Raw genomic sequence first — 17,832 nt, forward strand, 5'->3', positions numbered from 1 at the left:
ATTCGCAGGGTGAAGGCTTGGTGACGGACAGCCAACGGGGCGGCAGGGGAGATTGAATCTCGCAGAGAGATACGCATGCAGCTGCAACAGTCCGCACGTTCCAAAGAGCGCGTGCCAGTCATGTATGTAGGTTAACAATGCTCATGGTTGAAACCCGAGCTTGAGAGAGAGCAACAGAGTGTTTTCCGCTATGTTACTCCTGAGGCACAAGCAACTTGGAGGCAGAAACAATGACCATGACCATGGTTAATGGGAGTGTTCTCACAGTTCATTCGTCCAAGCGTATGGATCTATAGTTTTCATGTGGACATTGCTACCCAAATACTCATTTGCCTTTCCGCCTCCATCCCCGCTCATATGCAGCGTTCCGTGTTACCGAAGATACTGAAACACCTGACGAGGCTGACGAGGCTGAAACTCTTTCTCATCCTACGCCGAAAATCCCAAAAAGCCATGCCCGATGTTTGAAGACGCACACCGAAGATCATTGTGGAGAACGCAGCAAAAGACCTCGAAGGGGAGGAAAAAAAATTGAGGGAAAGATCCTCCGTCAAAGCGCCGTGACGACGACTCTAAAGTTGAACATACAACTAGGCAGGGCATCGGTATTGTCCATATCCAGAAAGTCCTCGAAATCCGCGGTGCTACCACCACTGCCGCCGTTGCAGGCCTGGGCATTCGCGATGATGCCGCCAATGTCCATGCCCGCGGTGTCCTGCAGGGCGAAGATGTTGTTGCCCTGTTGGGCGCTGTCGATGACATCGCCGTTACTGTGGTCGATGCCGTTGATGCGGAACAAGGCACACCCGGCGGCGACGGGGAAGCCGTTCTCGGCGTGGCACACTGTCCCGGGCTGCCCGGGGGGGTCTTCGAGCGGGGTGGTGTCGATGGTCACGTCGTAGCCCATGGTGGAGAGCACGGCGCTGACGATCCAGTTTTGGAGCTGTTTCTGCATCTGCGCGGCCAGGTCGGACCGCTGGGGCACGTCGTCGAGGAAGACGCCGTGGTAGGCGTTGAGGAAGGCGAAGGTCGTGCCGATGGTCGACGGGTCCGTGATCAGCTGCGGGTCCTGGTCCGCGCCGAAGATCTGGTTCAGGATGTTTTGCAGGCGGCTCTGCGTGCCGCTCACAATGTTGGCCAGCTGTTGCGTGAGCTGGTCCTCGGTCGCCGACACTTCCTGGTCGATGGCGGCGTTGTTCTGCTCGATGCTGACAATGTCCTTGCTGTCGTCCTCCAGGTCCGACTTGGTCGCCTTGATGATCAGCCGGATCTTCTTGATGAAGGTCGTCGCGGCCTTGATCTCGCCGCCGATCGGCAGGATGTCCGTCACCAGGTCCACCAGCCGCGACAAGATGGCCGGGCCGATGGGTTGTTTCTGCGGCGCCAGCGCGCTGACCATGGTGTTGATGAAGTTGGCCGAGGTGATGGCGTCGGCGGCGTCCTGGATCGCGTCGTGGTGGTTCTGCAACCCTTGCCACAGGTTGATGTAGTTCTGCACGACGAACCCGGCCTCCGGGCTGACAAAGTTGGCGCAAAAGGTGCCTTGCAACCCATCGAAGATGCAGTCGGTCGCCGCGTCCGGGTTGTTGAGCGTCGGCACCGTGCACGTCGTGCTCCCAAACGCCGAGCAGTCAAAGTCGTCAAACGGGTTCGCCGTCGGCGTGTTCTGCGACACGAAGAATTTGGGGAAGTTGTCCGACGCGCCGAACTGGTTGATGGTGCCCGCCAGGAAGTTGTCGATCCCGAACGCGTCCCAGTTGGCCGTGGTCAGGTCGCCCGGCCCGCAGGCCGTGACGGGCGTCGTCGAGATGAAGCACGGCGTGGTGGTTTGTCGCTCGGTCAGAAGCACTCGACCCGTTCCATTGTTGTCAACGGCGCCAGTGACGGCGACGGCCGCCAGCGAGACCAGCACCACGGACCCGAGCATGGCTGGACCTTAGGTTATGCAACCACCCAGGGCTGTCTAGATGGTCAACAAAGGCCGGGCAACTCACCATATAGGATAAGATGGGGTGGGATACGACGGGCACGGGGGGGTGGGCTCAGGAGTACGAGGTATATGAGATGAACTCGGTACTGGCCTGGGTCCTCTAATCATCTATTCTCCATCCTCTTTTTCTCTTCTCTCCCTTCTCTCCCTCTTCCTCCCTCCCTCCCTCTTCCGCAAGGTCTCTTACCTTGGCAACGGCGACTCCTCCCTTGGCATCTGATGCAGTATCCACCACCACATGATTAGTGTTTGCCCCCCTCAAATCTCTCAGCCTCACAAAGCTATTAGTGAACTTGCAAGCGCCATGTTGCGAACAAATTGTATAAAAAGGGGGGGCCGGTGGAGTCCTTACATAACATGGTAGGCAAGGCACAAGCGAGGCTGCTAGTGCTGACCCGTGGCTGTCTCTTCCTCTGATCGCGAGCGCATATATTACTTCGGCCAATTTGATCTGCTCGAATGAGTTACTCATGTAGGGATTGCCAGTAACAAAAGTCTCCCAGTTTTGTCTCTTGCTCCTATCGAGTATATCTTGAAGCCCGAAAAGATCTTACACGAAACGGACTCGATACTAGCACTCCCCTCACGCCTTCGAATGCTGCTCACTGCTGACTCTGTTACATCGTTCTACCTATACTTCCTGCATTTCGCTAATCCAGTGTGGGGGGCGACAAAGCCCAAAGCTGAAGAGCTTGCCCTGGGGGCCTTAATAGTGCTTAGCAATGCCTTGATCTCAGCTTAAGCCTCGCCTTCTGAGTGGGTGTATCCTGTTCGGGTAGATTTATTATATTGGATCGGAGCAGTTTTGTTTCTGCATAGGTATTACTCGGTATCACAACTGCTAGGTACTTATCCCTACGGTGGGTCTCCTGCCGGAACTTAGCATTGCTCCCCTTTGGTTAGGTGGCGCCCGGGTGGCTTCATGAGTCCATGCTTACAGCAGCATATCTATTCTTGCTCTTCTCCCTCTCTGACCCCTCCTCCCTTTAGAAATCCTAGGTTTGTGAGGTCGCTGGACGTGGAAAATAATTCTGCCTCGGTCCGGCTGAGAGGCCAACCCCTTTAACCTTTCCTGAAGATACCGCTACCAGCAAGTTTCGGATAGTCATAATTTTACACTCAGGAGGCGACCACAGTCTTTCGGTAACAGGCTTTGCATTGAAGACATCGACGACCCCGCCAGTCTTTTTGTTGTTCTTGTCCCACGCCTCCCACTTCATCCGGCACTCTTCCTTTCCGTCTTTTCCTGGCAAGGATAAATCCACAGGGCCATATCTTGCCCTCGATTTGCCCTCGATCTGCCCTCGATCTCCAGGATATTTTAACCAGCAGCATCGACAGGATATCACTGTCCCCAACATTATCATGGAACCGCTCCGGCACCTAGTCCTACCAAGCCAACACAGTGCAGGACCGCACGCTTTCGCAGAACAGGCGCCGATCCACGAACAGGTCCGCAAGGCTCATCGCCAGGCAAGGGCTGTCCCAAATCTCTGTCGAGTGCTTGTCAGGATCATTGCGCTGGCAGTCGCGGCGTCCATTATCGCCGTGCTGGCCCATGCCGCGGCGGTATGGTTCACAACGCGAAATGTGGTGCAGCAGCAGCCGAGCGGCATTCGCCAGCGTGCGTGGCCGAATCATATCGACGTCTGGCCAACCTGGGTGATGCTCGGTGCTGCTGTCATCGCTGTCATTGTGCAGATCCTTTCGCTGCTCACGTTCTGTGGAGGAGTGAGTTACTCTTGATATCATCTTTTTGCACACCATAACCCAAACCGCGCACAGTTGTTGACCAAATAAACCGCTTTAGGTACGTCGACTGCGCGAGACCCACTTGCACACTTGGGCCGTCTTCTTCACGTCCTTGCTTGGAATCGCGGCCTGGGTTGCTGCCGCTGTCTACTTCAAATGGCAGGACAGTGAGGGCAAAAAGAGCTGGGACTTGTGGTCCTGGTCGTGCACACACAAATCCCTCAAGAATGGAAAGATGTCCTTTGAGACTATGTGTTTTGAAATGGTAAGCCTGCGAAACTCCTAACTGGTTCGAAAGTATCCAATTGGTGGGGTGGATGGAAGGGTGCTGACGCATTTGGTGTTGTCCAGAAATACACCTTCTATGCTTCGATTGTGGTTGCAGCTTTTGAAATCGCAAGCTTGGCCATCTTCAGGTATACCTTAGCGCGCCTTCGCAGAGAGGGACCAGGTTATAGCAAGATCAATGTGTCGCATCTTTGATTGTGTGATGAGTGGAAGAGAGGGGTGTCCGCGTAGACTCCTTTCAGCCACTTGAGAATGTGGGGAGTACCTGCTCCGTATGGAGAACCGAGCCGCGCACCAGTCAGCTGCAGCGCGATGAAGGAATAGAATTGCGGTGATCTTGTTGGATGGCAATCAGGAAACCATGACGAGATGGCACAGGTGACTCTCGACAGTGTCGTCAGTAAGGTTTTGACGAGCCAACAGCTCCAGAGATGGTCAAAGCAATCAAAAGATGCCGGAGACCCTTTGGTAAACATCAAACAACTTCGCAGCTTGAGGCAGAAACCCCGACCGACGAGTTATCGTAGTGCGCGGCATCTGAGACCTGGGAAGTTATTTGGAAGATTCGATTATGGATGCCAGAGGAAGACGGGGAAGATGGTGGCGTCGTTGTTGCGTAGTGGCGGCGATGCTGCTCGGATTCGAGCCAGGTGAAGACACTGCAAAGCTGCGACGTTGAGATCGATGTTGTCTGCCCATCCGAGGTCCGGACGAACCGTAGGAGGCAAAGAACATTCCACGGAGCCATGGACCCAATATTTGCGTTGTGAACCAAATACCCAGAAAGCTCTAGATGATCACGTTGCCCCCCGAAGAGCCATGAGTCCAAGAATCTGGACCTCGAGAGTTTTCGTCTCATCCATGGACGCGCTGCTGCTCGCACCGGAGATGCCATTAACGGCCTTACCCGAGCGGCCCCCAGAGGTTGCAGAGTTGAGTTTATAGACCTTTCTGATCCTGTCCACGTCCGCGACCTTGCAAAAGATTGCGTCGTCAAAGGCACTGGCTTGGCCCTGGATGTGCGTGGATAGATGTTCAGCAACACTTTCCAGAATCACTTCCGGCGTTGTGGCCACCTTCAACACGAGTAAATCTCTAGTCGATTCGCTGACTCCGAACCTGCGGAAGGCTTCGCCAATCTGCATTTGCTGTTAGTGTCATTTTAGCTCCGATGGTCTGGATTCTGCGCTTGCGTTATTATTCGGACTGAGAGAAAACACAATCTCCGAGTGGATGTTCCGTGACTTTAGTCTATCATGTAGATAGTCGTTCATGGCGCGAAAGGCGGCAGCAAGCACATGGTTGACAGAGACGATCTGTGGTGAAAAGAACGAGGTCAACACCTGAAAATCGATGGAGATGTTTGCGCCCTACCATTCTCGCATCAACAAAGGCGTATTCGAAATCGGAGTTGCCTGCCAGCAACTGTTCCTTGAGGAAAGGGGCATTTTGGACATCCGTGTACATGGCAACATAGAGGGCCAATTCCGGTGGCATGTGAGCCAGCTTGATAATTTCAACCATGTTTGCGCACGACCTCAAGGATTTATCTCCAGGTCTGTTGAACGTTTAAAAACTTCGAGCAAAGAATGAGTCCGAATTGAAGTCAAATCAATCCTATATTTTCTCTTGGCGCTGACATAAGCAAATTCAGCCTTGCCGCTACAGCCCCACACCTTCCCCACAACCGAGAAACTTCCCACAAACGACCTCAAAAATTACATCCATCGACCCTAAGGCACAATTTCAGGTGAAAATAATCAAAATCGATCTTAGAGATATATCAAAAAGCCCAGAAAACAAAAACAATCAACAATCAGGATTCCCACCTGGTCACCCACGGTGGTACTAACTAATCGGCAAGTGGCTTAAGTACGGCTGAGCGAACGGGAAGCCCTGTTCTCCACTTCCTGTGGTCGATTGCGGAAGTATGTGTACAATTACAATATATATATGTAATATTTGCGTTTGATTTTTGCAAATGACCTCACTTTGGCTTCATGCGCTTTCCAAAACAGCCTGCAAATGACGCCGGCTGCATCTACTGCTAACCACTGGACATGGTTCCCACCGAGAAAGACACCACGCCGTCAAATCGGTCGTCATAATCTGTTCAGCTTCATGCTGACTCTACTACGAATTGCTAGAGGCCAACGCGCTAAATTTCAGAACCAAGGTAAAGATTCCTTTCTTTCCTACCGTCTCCTAGTACCGCTGTTCTGCAAAAACACCACCCCGGTCATGGCCTTCTTTCAAGCACGAACCGATGGAGCAAATGGCAGTATCCCCTTGACCTGGAGAAGATCGAGTCCGATTTTTCCCTAAATCGTGCTCAGAAACCTTGTAATATAGCGTTGTCGAGAGGGAGCTGGGTTGGGTCGATGATCATCAAACCCTTGGCCGCGACTATCCCTCTTGCCCTTTTAATCGCGACTTTCGTCCCTCACATCAGCGCAGTACCCGTCGGTTCGGGCATTCGCAGAGCCGGTCGCGAGGACCCTGGTTGAGAATGTATCTAGAAAAGGCCTGAATGAAAAGCGCCCATATTCCCCTCCTTCGAGATCTGTGACGAGCTTTGTTGAGATTAGAAACGTTCCACTTCTCCATAGGCATCCTTACCTGGCGGACGCTTGTTGAGCCTGCTGGAGAAAAGGCGACACGTTTAACCGTAAAGCCATGAACTCTGGATGACGGCAAGACTAGCCATCACTGGGTACCGTGCTAGTTTCTGGGCTCCAGTCGTTGAGTGCCATATTTTCCGCCAATCGTCTTGTCAAGTGATCGTCCCAAAAGAACAAGTGCCGGCTAATGTATACTGCCCGATTCGTATCCTTCACTTCATTGTTCGATAGTCTCCATAATCGTTCAGCAAGGCCACCCGCTGGTGAATCTGATAGGCGTGTGGCGGTCACAATTGCTGCCACCCACATCAGGACCTGCTGTACGACTGAACAAGGGGTGGATGTGGACTGAGGGAAAAGAATATGAATCAAATCGCCCCGACAAGCGAGCGCCAGACAGCTGGTGCGGTGGAGAGCGTCGGCCATCATAGCAACAGGTACGCAAAGCACTTTGCATACGTGCTCCGAGTATGTGAAAAGACCAACAAGAAGTATTTCGTCGAGTGGGCTTAGATATTGCCGATGCATGAAAAGGTCTGCACAATGGAAAGTTGTATCTCTTGCGGCTTTCTTGGGACAAACAAGTGTGTGCTCAAGGGTGTGTACATCTATGTTTGGGTGAGTATAGTTTGGCACAGGCTGTTGGTCTGGCGTACCTTTGCTGACTTCAGCTAACTCCCCTATCAGCGACGATAACTGTCTAGAAATCGGTCTGCTCATTGCCAGCGCGGCGAACCCTCGAGGCATTCGGGCCAAGCAGTTAATCATGCTCCCCGGGTAAGAACAAGGGTTGTACAAGACTGGTTGGAAAGATTGGGGATCAATAGGATGGTCGAGCCTATCGCCCCGTTTCCACTGCTGTAGCAATTCTTCACACCTGTTCATGGAGTTCGGTCAGTCCATTGCGATACGCAGCTTTTTATGCGATTGGACTTGCATCATCACCCGAAAGTTGATGTAGCCATCTACATCTGAGACTTCGCCGTCATGCGCTCTCTTCTCCATTAACCGCCTTATTGCTGTGAGGTGAAGTTCCATTTCAGCTTGCCATTCCGAATGGCGGGTGGAAAAGACCTAGCAGCCTGTCAGTCAAAGTGCGGTGCAACCGATGGCCGAGGATTTCGCACATATATAGTGATTAGACACAGGATACTCAACAGAGTATAATCGGATGTGGCGTGCTTCGTGGACAATCTTGAGCGAAGCTTCGAAATGAGCATGTTCATAGACTGGGTTATAATGTGCGCATGCTCGGGCTTGTACGGGGTTGTGGCCAATTGGATCGCACGAGCGTTTGCGACTGTTGCCTCAAAAAGCATATCATCTTGGAAGATGTTTTTGAAAATCGTCTCAAAAATCTCCTTCTTGAGTGTTCTGTTACCTCGACGGTATGCAGAAAAAGGTGCCCAACTGTAGATATCTCCAGCTTGGTCAACGCGTAGCTCTGGATCGGACCGAGTCGGACTTACAGAACTGCACCCCCGATCTCGTATTCGCATTGTCCTTCGTGGGAAAGATCCAGAATGGCTCATATAGGATCTTCGGCTCACCAAATGTCACAGGGTTGTGCTCATTCTGCTGGTCCTGAGTAGGTTTTCGGCTATTGTTGTGTATAAGATTACGATTGGGATGATGAGCGTTGATATGAGGTCTGACATGTTGCGGCAGGTTCAGCTGAGCACGGACTGGCCCCCGATGAGAAACAACCCTCGGCTTCCGCGAATAGGCCCCAATTCGGAACCTCAACACTGTATTGCTGGGCACTTGGGTGGAGCTGTGCGATCCAGATTCTTGAGGAATAAGCATCGCGTCGTGGCCGACCAAGGGCAGGCCCTCGCAAAGCCGACTGGAGATGGTAAGATTCAAGTAGGTTTTCAATAATGATTGTACAGTGTATGAATTCAGATGCTGGCCTGGCCTGCGATCGGCGCCGTCACACCCTAATCTGTGAGCCTGCAACTCACCTCAGCAGGCCAAAGAGATTTGGCATCGCAAAGGCGGTATGGGTGGTCCTGCAGCTAACCATCTGGGTGACAAAGCGCCGCCCTCTGGACTCGTGAGCTCCAGAGCACTGTTAGCCGAGGGGATTTGCTCGGTGAGGCGTTAGGCTGTGCACCAGTCGAGCAGCAGAGGCGCCTCTCACCATCTCGGGTCTGTGGGATTGCATTGGTTGAGCCGGTTTCCCGATGAGGCCGATTCCTCCCTAACCATTGATACTGGGAGGGTTTTGGCTCTTCCTACTCTCTCCCTGTTCTTTTAGAGCAACCACCAGCCCAGACTAAGTCAAAGGTCGTGAACTGTGCGCCGAAGGATCATGACATGTTCGGCGACTCGAGGTTCTGGCCGAAGCGGCGCGTGCCTGTGACGAAAGGACATATCTAGGTACTCATAGGGACTAAGGTGAATGAGCTGATAGTGATAAGAGAGTTCGGTTGAACTCTCTAGGGACTCGGTAAGACGCGAACGTAGACGCGCCCAGAACTATGACGTACTTAGTTGAACACTTTAACCATAGCCATTTGAGCAACGTTCATTCTCGTTCATTCTCACACTCAGAGTATAGTATTCACAGTCTACTGTACTGTCGATGGCAAATACTACCCGAGTCGAAGTCTACTCCGAGTCCTAATTAATGTCCGCTCGAATTTACTCGTGGCGGGTCTATGCCAATCCAGAACCTGCTGCACGATGCTCCCCGAGTCAAAGCGACATACAAAGCAGCGAATGGCATATGCCGAACAAAGCAAATTGAAACAAATTCCTAGGCGCAGCATGAGCAAGTTATTTCTGCACTTCTGCCAGTAGGGGGACGAGTCAAGGCAGTCTGGGTCATGACCACTTCAAATCCTGAGGCCCATAGCACGAATCCTGGTCACTAGATCGCACCCTGAGTCAGGATGGGGAATGTGGCAAAAAAAAAATAGCATTGCTTGGGCGCTCAGAGCTTCTCGAACACAGCAACCGTTGCCTCTGCTGTCGACTTTGCGCTTTGAGGGTTCATGCCTGTCACCACCCTCCCATCGGTAACGTGAAAATCGTCCCAGACTCCATCCGCCCTCACGTCTGAGGCCGCAAAACTCGTCAGCAGATCCATTCCTTGAGCTCGAGAATGGCTCATGTTTACTCATCTGCGAATCGTGGAGATAGAGGGAACATACATTTGGCACCGAGCTTGGCTGCCCATTCGTCAATCAAGGGCTCGCCCCAGCTCCGGATGGGATCCATGAGATGCATGTCGTACTCGGCCTGAGTGGTGAAGCCTGTGATGGTTTTGCCCTTGATGATGGACTCGCCGGTGGCCGGATCAATGACCCCGGGGAATATGGCCTCTCCGTGACAACTGGAACGAGGCAAATCAGCCAATCGAGCTCCAGGTTTCCTTGGTGGAAGGTCATGAAAAGAGCAGGTACTGGGTGGGGGAGGGGCAAAGGGAAGAGGAACATACACAGCCGAAACAACGCCTCCCTGCGCCCAAACATCCGTTGCGATCTTTTGCAGGCCTTTCGCGTGAGGGTAGTCGATCAGGGCTGCATGTCCGGCACTAGCGAAGAATATGCCATACTATCGACCCCCCCCCCATGAATCAGTCAGCATGCATATCCACCTAAACACATCGGTTACAACCTCGAGAACCGTCGTTGAAACTTGCCTTCTTCCCCTCCACCGTCTCCACACTCGGCATGTGGTCCAACTTCTGCCTAAACTCACTGTTCACGTCTTCCCACTCCTTCTTAACCTCACCGCTCAGGAAACTCTCTTGCAGGCTCAACCAATCAGGCACGTAGGTGCCCTTTTCCGACACGAGGTCGACTTCAAAGCCATGCTGCTTGAAGACCTGGAACGGGTGGAGAGCCTCACTGATGAACATCCCGGTAGGTTGTCCGTTGTGGAGAGGAGCCGTTGCGGACGTCACGGCAATGACGGCTCGCCGTGGTAGAGGCATTTGGAATGATTAAATTCGGGCACCGAGTGCTGTGATTGATTTGATGGGAGGCGTGTTGACAGGAGAACAGAGCGGAGATATTCGCCCCAAAAAGAACTTTCAGAATCAGGCTGTTGGAACTCCCAGACCTCAACCTTCCAGCAGCAGAAGAGGTCGACTATATATCTCAATGCGACCGCGCTCCTGTACTACATTGCTCGGAAAGGCCGGGCACGAGTTGATGAAAGTCCTTACGAACGCGTTGGAACTCGTCATCTGGACCCTTCGACGACAGCCAAATGGAAAAGCTCGATGGCTTGCGCACACATCCATGCGACAGAAAAAGAGTCGCGGTGCGTGGAAACACGAGGTTGCAGCATCAATGCCGTTCCCCCTCACCAATTGCTGGTCAATCAAAACCTGCCGAATGCGGTCTAGAAGACTGCAAGCGAACTCCCCGAGTACGAAATGGGCTTGTGGATACGAGTATTCAGGCCGTACGTAGGATGACAGAGCCCAGGAGCCCGTCCAGAACATCGACGATCACACCTGGCGCTTTTCAAAATCAACATTGGCATTATCTCGGACTCTTATGCGCCCGTCACTCGTCAACAAAGTGTCTTGGTTATATCCACAGAGACCCATAAACCAGCGCCCTTTGCGCCGAACACCTTCTGAGAATTGATGCCACATAACCCATCACAGATTAGAGCGTTGACACGGTCCATGCAGCAGAATGCGTTTCGCCTCCCCATCACATTGAATGCATCCAGCCCGGAACCTAGCAAAATGTGAAATTGCCAAGGACTCAACACTCAAAAGATACCCGTCAGAGCTCATGAAATCTTATGTCGTCACTCATACTTGATCGGATGCAGAACCATCATGGGCAAACACATTCGCCCGCCTCCTAGGCCTCCTTCCGACTCCCAGGCCAACTCGTCATTTCCATTTTCTCTCCCAAGCCATCTCCTCCAGAGGTAGCCGGCAAACCCTGCATTCGAGTAATATGTCGCACCCCGGAAGACGTGCTCGCCGGGTCCGAACACGCTGCCTCCTTCACCGTGGAAATCCCCGTGTCCGTGGTCCATGCCTGCCTCCTGCTGCGCCAAGCTGATGGGGGCGTTGTTGAAGACTTCGTTGGCGTGCGCGCTGGGCCAGTCGCGGTCGAAGTAAATCGGAAGAGGCGCATAGATCGCCTTGAGACCGTAGTGGAGAGCAATCGAGGCGGGGAACATCTCTGGGAACATGGTGTGCTTGTTCCGGTAAGTTTCCTCGTGCATGAGCAGAAGTAAGCGACGTGACATTCGAGACGCGGTGATCAGGGCGGCGCGCGTAGGCGGTCGTCCGTCACGGGTCAAGTTGTAGCCGGTTATATCGTCGTGAAAGGCCCAGCGAGTGTGTTCGGGATCAAAGAGAGGGTTCAACGTGATTAGATCTGTGATTTCGTCGTTACCATCTGGGATTTTCTGTTCTGGGATATTAAGCAATCGCTCTCGGGGTATTTGCGGGCCGGAAATGGGTGTCTCGTTGCGAGCCTGAACTTCTTCAATGGTAGACTGGGCGTATTTCTCAAAGGAAAAGTCGTGCAAGGCTGGAATGTAGAACGTTGAAGATCGCTCCCAAGCATAGTCTCGCGGCTGGTTCTCGGCCCAGGACTCGATCCGATGCAACAATTCGTAGTAGTGGCCCGTGACCCTGATGTCCATTTCCCACTGCCAGAAGTAATCGTATTTGGGGTTTTGAGACGCAAAGTACTGTAGCGGAAAATGCAAAGATCGATACGCTTCGTAGATCTCGCCGCCTGAGAAGTTGACAATGCTGTCGGGGAACGGTGGAGGGTAAATCAACTTCATTTGCGCTACGGACCAGAGCGTGCCCATGCTGCGGAACTCTTCGGGCAAGCTGTCCCTCAGCACCTGGTTGTACAGTTCTCTCGATGCCCAGATGGGGATGGTGTCGTCCTGCACGTGGATCAGGAAATGCACCGTGTATTGCCCCCCGGAGGCAAGCGCGAGTTCGCTGATGATCGCGCGGAGCATGGCGATGTGGTAATCAGTGTAGTGGAAGGTGCTCCATGTGCGGAACACAAAAGCAGTCTTTCGAGATCGGTCATGCAGGTGGGAATTCTTCAAGAGACAGCTCTGCTGGGCGTCGTGCCATCTGACGCCCCTCCAGTCGACCGCAGCCACCTGCTCGAGTCCTTCGTTGTCACCGCCACCGCCTTCTGCGTGTTTGCCGAGTCCGCCTTCTTCTTCCGCAAAGCCCGAGCCGTACGGCGCCAGTCGATTTACGCGATCATAGCAGACTTGTTCGTTGATGCCAAGGACATTTTGAGACCCAAGTAAGGGTGCAGACATGCCCTGTGGTAACCCCTTGTATGCGGATATTGTAGGTGGCAGGATCCCCTTCTCTTCGTCCACATAGCATTGTTGGATGTCTGTCGGGACAGCCGGCGAGAGCGGAATCAACTCGGCGTCATCGTGCTGGCCAGGATCGAAGGGGTCGAAAGCGGTGGCCTGTTGTTCGGGGACATAGTCGGAAAAAGGAACGATATTCTTGCGTCCTCGATAAAAGCCGTGGAGTCTGCGAAGAAGGTTAACACTGCGGTCAAAAATAGCAGGCGCTGTGAGCTGTTTCTCACCTGGGAAATTCCTCCCACCAGAAGACTTCTCTCCCACCTCGATCCACGGACTTGCCGAATGGAATAGGACCATCTTCTTCAAGCTCCTCATCGACGTCGGGTTCCGGGATTTCAAGGAGATCATCGGTAGGTGTAGGGCGTAAGAACCACCAGAGCGCAATGACGGTCAAGACAGCAAGTGCCGCGGCGTAGCATATTGTCTTGCTGGGAGGACATCTCGAGAGCTTCCATTGCCGTCGTCGGCTGCGTCGTGGTCTTGGTGATGCGCCGGGGCTAAGCAGACTGCTGCTGCCAGAGGAATCGGAGCTCCAGTCGCGCTTGTGGATTGAAATGGCAGCAGTCGAGTCGTTGAATTTGTTCGATAGCGACTTGGGCAGCAGGTCAATCATGCCACCAGAGGCTCCCAGAGGCCACCAGGCCCAACGTCTGACGGACGTGGGCGGCGGTCTCGCCTATTGCTGACTCCGATCCCGGGCGGTGGGGAGCAATGCATTACCTATTGGTCAGCCTGTAGGCGATGTCGAGATGCGGGCGTAAACCTGCACGACATTTAAGAGATACTCGAAGCCAGCTGTACAATGCGATATTTAAAACCAGTCCGGGGATGAGAAAGAGGACGATGGACGTGAATCGCACAAGATAAAAGGGCCGTCCAGCCCATCGTCCGCGATCTACTGCATCTTTATCTGCTAGCGGATGGCAGCCAAAAAAACTCGCCTCCAGGGCAGGCTCTGAGCGGCGACGATACGCAACCCCAAGAACTGCTAAGGGTGCCATGCTTCGCCTATAACGGGGTTTTTACGAAGCTTACCACGCCTAAATGAAGGCCAAGAGCTCTCTCCGGGCCTGGGACTGGGCCATTGGAGGTTGTCCGGGAGGGGACGAGGGGAGAAAGCCCGCTCGCTGAGCTCGTAAGCTCCTTTAGCGTCTTGGCGGAGGGAGCCCAGAGGGTGCTAGCCACTCCTGCCACGTCCTCAGATGGGGTCTCAGCTCCTCTGGCGACGTGTACTCGGTACCCATCGCTGCCCTTCCATTACCTCAATTTCCCTTTTCTGGCACTGGGAAGCATCATTGACTGAAGTTGACAATCACGTCATTATTCGACAGAATTACAAACTATTCGCAAAATCCCAATTTGCAACCCCTGGCCTGGGAGAACAGAGACGGAGACAGATCGAGGGCACAGGCACACAGGAGTCGATGCTTCATCCTGAACTCCATCTACTTGTCGGTTAGGCATCCTCCATCGATAAACCTCAAACAGTTACCAAGATGCCTACCGCAATCGTGACAGGGGCAAACTCCGGCATTGCCCACGCGTTTGCCAACATACTCTGTGATGAGGTTAGCTCGGGGTCACCGTGCAGAATCCAATAATCGAGATAACGCTCCAGGTAGGGCTACACGGTTTACGCAGTCGACCGGCAGGCGGGGGACGGACTTGAGGCTTTGAAAGCCAAGAGGGCTCACATTGCTGAAGTTGATGTGACTTCTCCCGAGTCAATCCAAAAGTTCAAGGACTCCCTCGGCGACACGACAATTGACCTGTTGCTCAACATTGCCGGTTTGACATACCTTCCTTGTTATTGTGCGTATCAAGACATAAGACAGCGGACTAACCGACAGCTTCGACCAGGTGTTGCCGCTTCCAATGAAGACGACAGCCTCACGACGAGCAATCTGCAAGTCTTCCAACGGACGTTTGCTGTCAACACCTTTGGGGTTTTCCTTCTGACCCAGGCGCTGTTGCCCAACGTCCTGAAAGCCTCCAAGCCCAAAATCGGCATTGTTTCGAGTCGTGTAGGCTCCATGGGCGACAACAGCTCTGGAGGACACTACGCCTATCGCTCTTCCAAGGCTGCCGTCAACTCAATTGGTAAAAGCATGGCCATGGACTTGAAGGACAAGGGCGTCACGGTCATGCTCCTACATCCGGGCTACGTCAGGACCAACCTATTGCCCAACGCAAAGATGCCCCCCGAGACAGTCGAGCCAGACGAGGCGGCGAGAAAGCTGTGGGAGAATATTGTCAGCCAGAAGACAATCCAGGACACGGGCAAGTTCTGGCATCGTGAGGGATTCGAGCTGCCATGGTGATGATGCATTTTGGAATATCTGACCAATGTGTGCACCCCGGATGCCCTCGTTTCGTCTAACCAGTCAGCCCAAGATGAGCGATTTTCATCGTCGAGGGCAATCAAAAGTAGTGCATTGGATACTGCTGTCGTTGACAAGCAATACCTTACCAATAGCGAAACTCTAGACGATCTGCCCTATCTCATAACCCTTTGCGCCCTTCTCTCTGGACGAATACAGCGCCTTCCGTCTTGCTGTTACTCAGTATATACCACCGACCTCTGATTATTAAACAGTAAATCTTCCATAGGGAGGAGTGGGGGACCCATTTTCAGGTAAGTGGCAATTTGGGATGATGGAGGCCTCATACTGCCTCGGTTAAGTCGGTATTTGCACCGGCGGATCATACACTATCTCCCATCTACAGGGCGAAATATCGTTAGTACCGCGTGGAATCTCACCAACTTGCCAACGTATTTTGAATGTCATTCGATCGAAACACATAAAAGCTCTCTCCAACGAGGAAATATCTTTTGACATGACGACCAAGGGCTGGGTTCCATTGCGGTACCTCATACCGACGGCTGCTAACGAAAGTCACCCCCATACCCAAGTATTCTCCAACATCTTCGAGCTGTCTTAGAAATCAACAGCCGCCTATCTCAGTATCTCTTCACCCATTAGGTATCATTGCCGACTCGATGTTTTTCCAAGTATAAAGTCTAAGATCTCCGTGTAGATTTGGTTGTCAGCTTCGCCTTTCTGGACTCACCATTGACCTCCAGCGTTTCAGCTTCTATCGTCTTATTTGACGGCAACCAAGCAAAAGCCCAAGCGGACAAACCAAATACCACGATACGGCGAATTGCTGTGGCTCGGAGTCTTCCACCATGGGTTCGTTAAGCTCTCCAATCCTCACCAACAAAGGGGTGCCAAACCTACCATATTTCACCCCGGCACATGCCTCAGATCCTGGTGCACCGTTTACCCCATCTCCCGATACTCCAACGCTGTTCACTCCTCTCAAGATCCGCTCCAAAACCCTGCGCAACCGCATCATTGTGGCACCAATGTGCCAATACTCCACCGCTTCTTCGGGTCCTGACATTGGTAAACTCACCGACTACCACATCGCAACACTAGGCCATTACGCTCTAAAAGGGGCAGCATTAGTCTTCGTTGAAGCGACAGGCGTGCAACCCAATGGACGAATTAGCCCGTGGTGTCCTGGACTATGGACTGACGCGCAGACCGAAGGCCTCAAGCGCGTTTCGGACTTTATCAAGTCCCAGGGTGCTCTTTCCGGGATTCAGCTCGCTCACGCCGGACGGAAGTCGAGTACTCTGCCGCCGTGGGTGGCGTCATCTCTCAAGAGACCGTCACTCCGTGCGGACAAGAATGCGGATGGATGGCCGGACGATGTGGTAGGGCCGATGGGCGGACCAGAGGAGAGCTGGGATGGCAAAGGATTGGCGGAAGACGGCGGCTTCTGGCCCCCGAGGCAGCTGACTGTGGAGGAGATCCAAGACGTGGTCAAGGCATTTGCAGACAGCGCTCGAAGAGCTGTGGAAGCCGGCATCGACGTGATTGAAATCCACGCTGCGCACGGCTACCTGATGCATCAATTCCTCAGCCCCATCACGAACAGGCGCACCGACCAGTACGGCGGCAGCTTTGAGAATCGCGCACGTATCCTGGTTGAAGTCATCCAAGCAGTCCGCGCACAGATACCACAGGACATGCCCCTGTTTCTGCGTGTCAGCTCGACCGAGTGGATGGAGGAGACGGACCTGGGCAAGCAGCTTGGAAGCTGGGATGTGGAAAGCACGATCAAGCTGGCTCGTCTGCTGCCCGGGCTGGGAGTGGATCTTCTCGATGTCAGCAGCGGCGGGAATCATCCCCAGCAGCGCATCAACATGTTTGCCTCCAAGGACTACCAGACCAAGATTGCCAACCAGATCCGGCAAACAATGAAGGCGGACAACCTGAAGTTGCTCATTGGTGCTGTGGGCCTCATCACAGAAGCCGAGCAGGCGCGGGATATTGTTGACGACAGGTCATCGGATAAGAGCATCGGGGAGGAAGCCAACGCCGCAAAGGTGATGACAGATGCTAAAGGTGGCAAGGAACCGATGGCAGATGTCATTCTCGTGGCGAGGCAATTCATGAGGGAGCCGGAGTGGGTGTTGAAAGTAGGTTGGAAGTTGGGAGTTGATGTTGCCTGGCCCAACCAATTCCTGAGAGTGAGGTTTCCAAAGCTGTAAGCCAAGACGGCTGGACTAGTGATGGAGATCTTATAGATATAGAATGCTAGAAACGCATTAGAGTCGAGGTAGTTATCACATTGTATTGGCAAGGCTCCTTGTCATATTGTCGTGCAAAGGACAGCCTGATCCGGACTCAAGTATTTTGTCTGACAGAAAACTCCGTAGCACCAAACTGGAGATCAGACTGAGAAAAGTGGAGAGAATCACATTGTCAGACAAGCATCCTAAATTGCCTACCTCGTTTCTCAATCACCAAGTCTACTCCCCAATAT

At 53.1% G+C, this 17,832-nt stretch overlaps 8 protein-coding genes and 1 non-coding gene across 9 annotated transcripts; 3 read left to right on the top strand and 6 right to left on the bottom strand.

The window, feature by feature from the left end:
• Window positions 1-550: 550 nt before the first annotated feature.
• On the bottom strand, window positions 551-1,927 carry Z520_11070 (uncharacterized protein; the record flags this gene model as incomplete). The annotated part of the gene is made up of 1 exon (XM_016781561.1): window positions 551-1,927. The coding sequence occupies one exon, from the start codon at window positions 1,925-1,927 to the stop codon at window positions 551-553; it is 1,377 nt and encodes a 458-aa protein (XP_016627339.1).
• Window positions 1,928-3,355: 1,428 nt separating this feature from the next.
• On the top strand, window positions 3,356-4,225 carry Z520_11071 (uncharacterized protein; the record flags this gene model as incomplete). The annotated part of the gene is made up of 3 exons (XM_016781562.1): window positions 3,356-3,721; window positions 3,801-4,007; window positions 4,094-4,225. The coding sequence occupies 3 exons, from the start codon at window positions 3,356-3,358 to the stop codon at window positions 4,223-4,225; spliced, it is 705 nt and encodes a 234-aa protein (XP_016627340.1).
• A 602-nt stretch (window positions 4,226-4,827) lies between these two features.
• On the bottom strand, window positions 4,828-5,554 carry Z520_11072 (uncharacterized protein; the record flags this gene model as incomplete). Its single annotated transcript, XM_016781563.1, has 3 exons — window positions 4,828-5,169; window positions 5,251-5,346; window positions 5,405-5,554. The coding sequence occupies 3 exons, from the start codon at window positions 5,552-5,554 to the stop codon at window positions 4,828-4,830; spliced, it is 588 nt and encodes a 195-aa protein (XP_016627341.1).
• Window positions 5,555-5,833: 279 nt separating this feature from the next.
• Window positions 5,834-5,950, bottom strand: Z520_11073. The gene has a single exon (XR_001677186.1). It is a non-coding gene; the product is annotated as a 5S ribosomal RNA (ribosomal RNA).
• A 2,132-nt stretch (window positions 5,951-8,082) lies between these two features.
• Window positions 8,083-8,641, bottom strand: Z520_11074 (uncharacterized protein; the record flags this gene model as incomplete). Its single annotated transcript, XM_016781564.1, is given in 2 exon segments — window positions 8,083-8,596; window positions 8,616-8,641. 2 exon segments carry the CDS (start codon window positions 8,639-8,641, stop codon window positions 8,083-8,085), a joined length of 540 nt encoding a protein of 179 aa, XP_016627342.1.
• A 948-nt stretch (window positions 8,642-9,589) lies between these two features.
• Z520_11075 (uncharacterized protein) lies at window positions 9,590-10,594 on the bottom strand (the record flags this gene model as incomplete). The annotated part of the gene is made up of 4 exons (XM_016781565.1): window positions 9,590-9,714; window positions 9,810-9,991; window positions 10,097-10,212; window positions 10,316-10,594. The coding sequence occupies 4 exons, from the start codon at window positions 10,592-10,594 to the stop codon at window positions 9,590-9,592; spliced, it is 702 nt and encodes a 233-aa protein (XP_016627343.1).
• Window positions 10,595-11,427: 833 nt separating this feature from the next.
• Window positions 11,428-13,606, bottom strand: Z520_11076 (uncharacterized protein; the record flags this gene model as incomplete). The annotated part of the gene is made up of 2 exons (XM_016781566.1): window positions 11,428-13,159; window positions 13,218-13,606. 2 exons carry the CDS (start codon window positions 13,604-13,606, stop codon window positions 11,428-11,430), a joined length of 2,121 nt encoding a protein of 706 aa, XP_016627344.1.
• An 883-nt stretch (window positions 13,607-14,489) lies between these two features.
• On the top strand, window positions 14,490-15,314 carry Z520_11077 (uncharacterized protein; the record flags this gene model as incomplete). Its single annotated transcript, XM_016781567.1, has 2 exons — window positions 14,490-14,561; window positions 14,616-15,314. 2 exons carry the CDS (start codon window positions 14,490-14,492, stop codon window positions 15,312-15,314), a joined length of 771 nt encoding a protein of 256 aa, XP_016627345.1.
• Window positions 15,315-16,183: 869 nt separating this feature from the next.
• On the top strand, window positions 16,184-17,557 carry Z520_11078 (uncharacterized protein; the record flags this gene model as incomplete). The annotated part of the gene is made up of 1 exon (XM_016781568.1): window positions 16,184-17,557. One exon carries the CDS (start codon window positions 16,184-16,186, stop codon window positions 17,555-17,557), a length of 1,374 nt encoding a protein of 457 aa, XP_016627346.1.
• Window positions 17,558-17,832: the final 275 nt, after the last annotated feature.

The sequence above is a fragment of the Fonsecaea multimorphosa genome (assembly GCF_000836435.1).
Source record: "Fonsecaea multimorphosa CBS 102226 unplaced genomic scaffold supercont1.35, whole genome shotgun sequence".
Taxonomy (NCBI): Eukaryota; Fungi; Ascomycota; class Eurotiomycetes; order Chaetothyriales; family Herpotrichiellaceae; genus Fonsecaea; species Fonsecaea multimorphosa.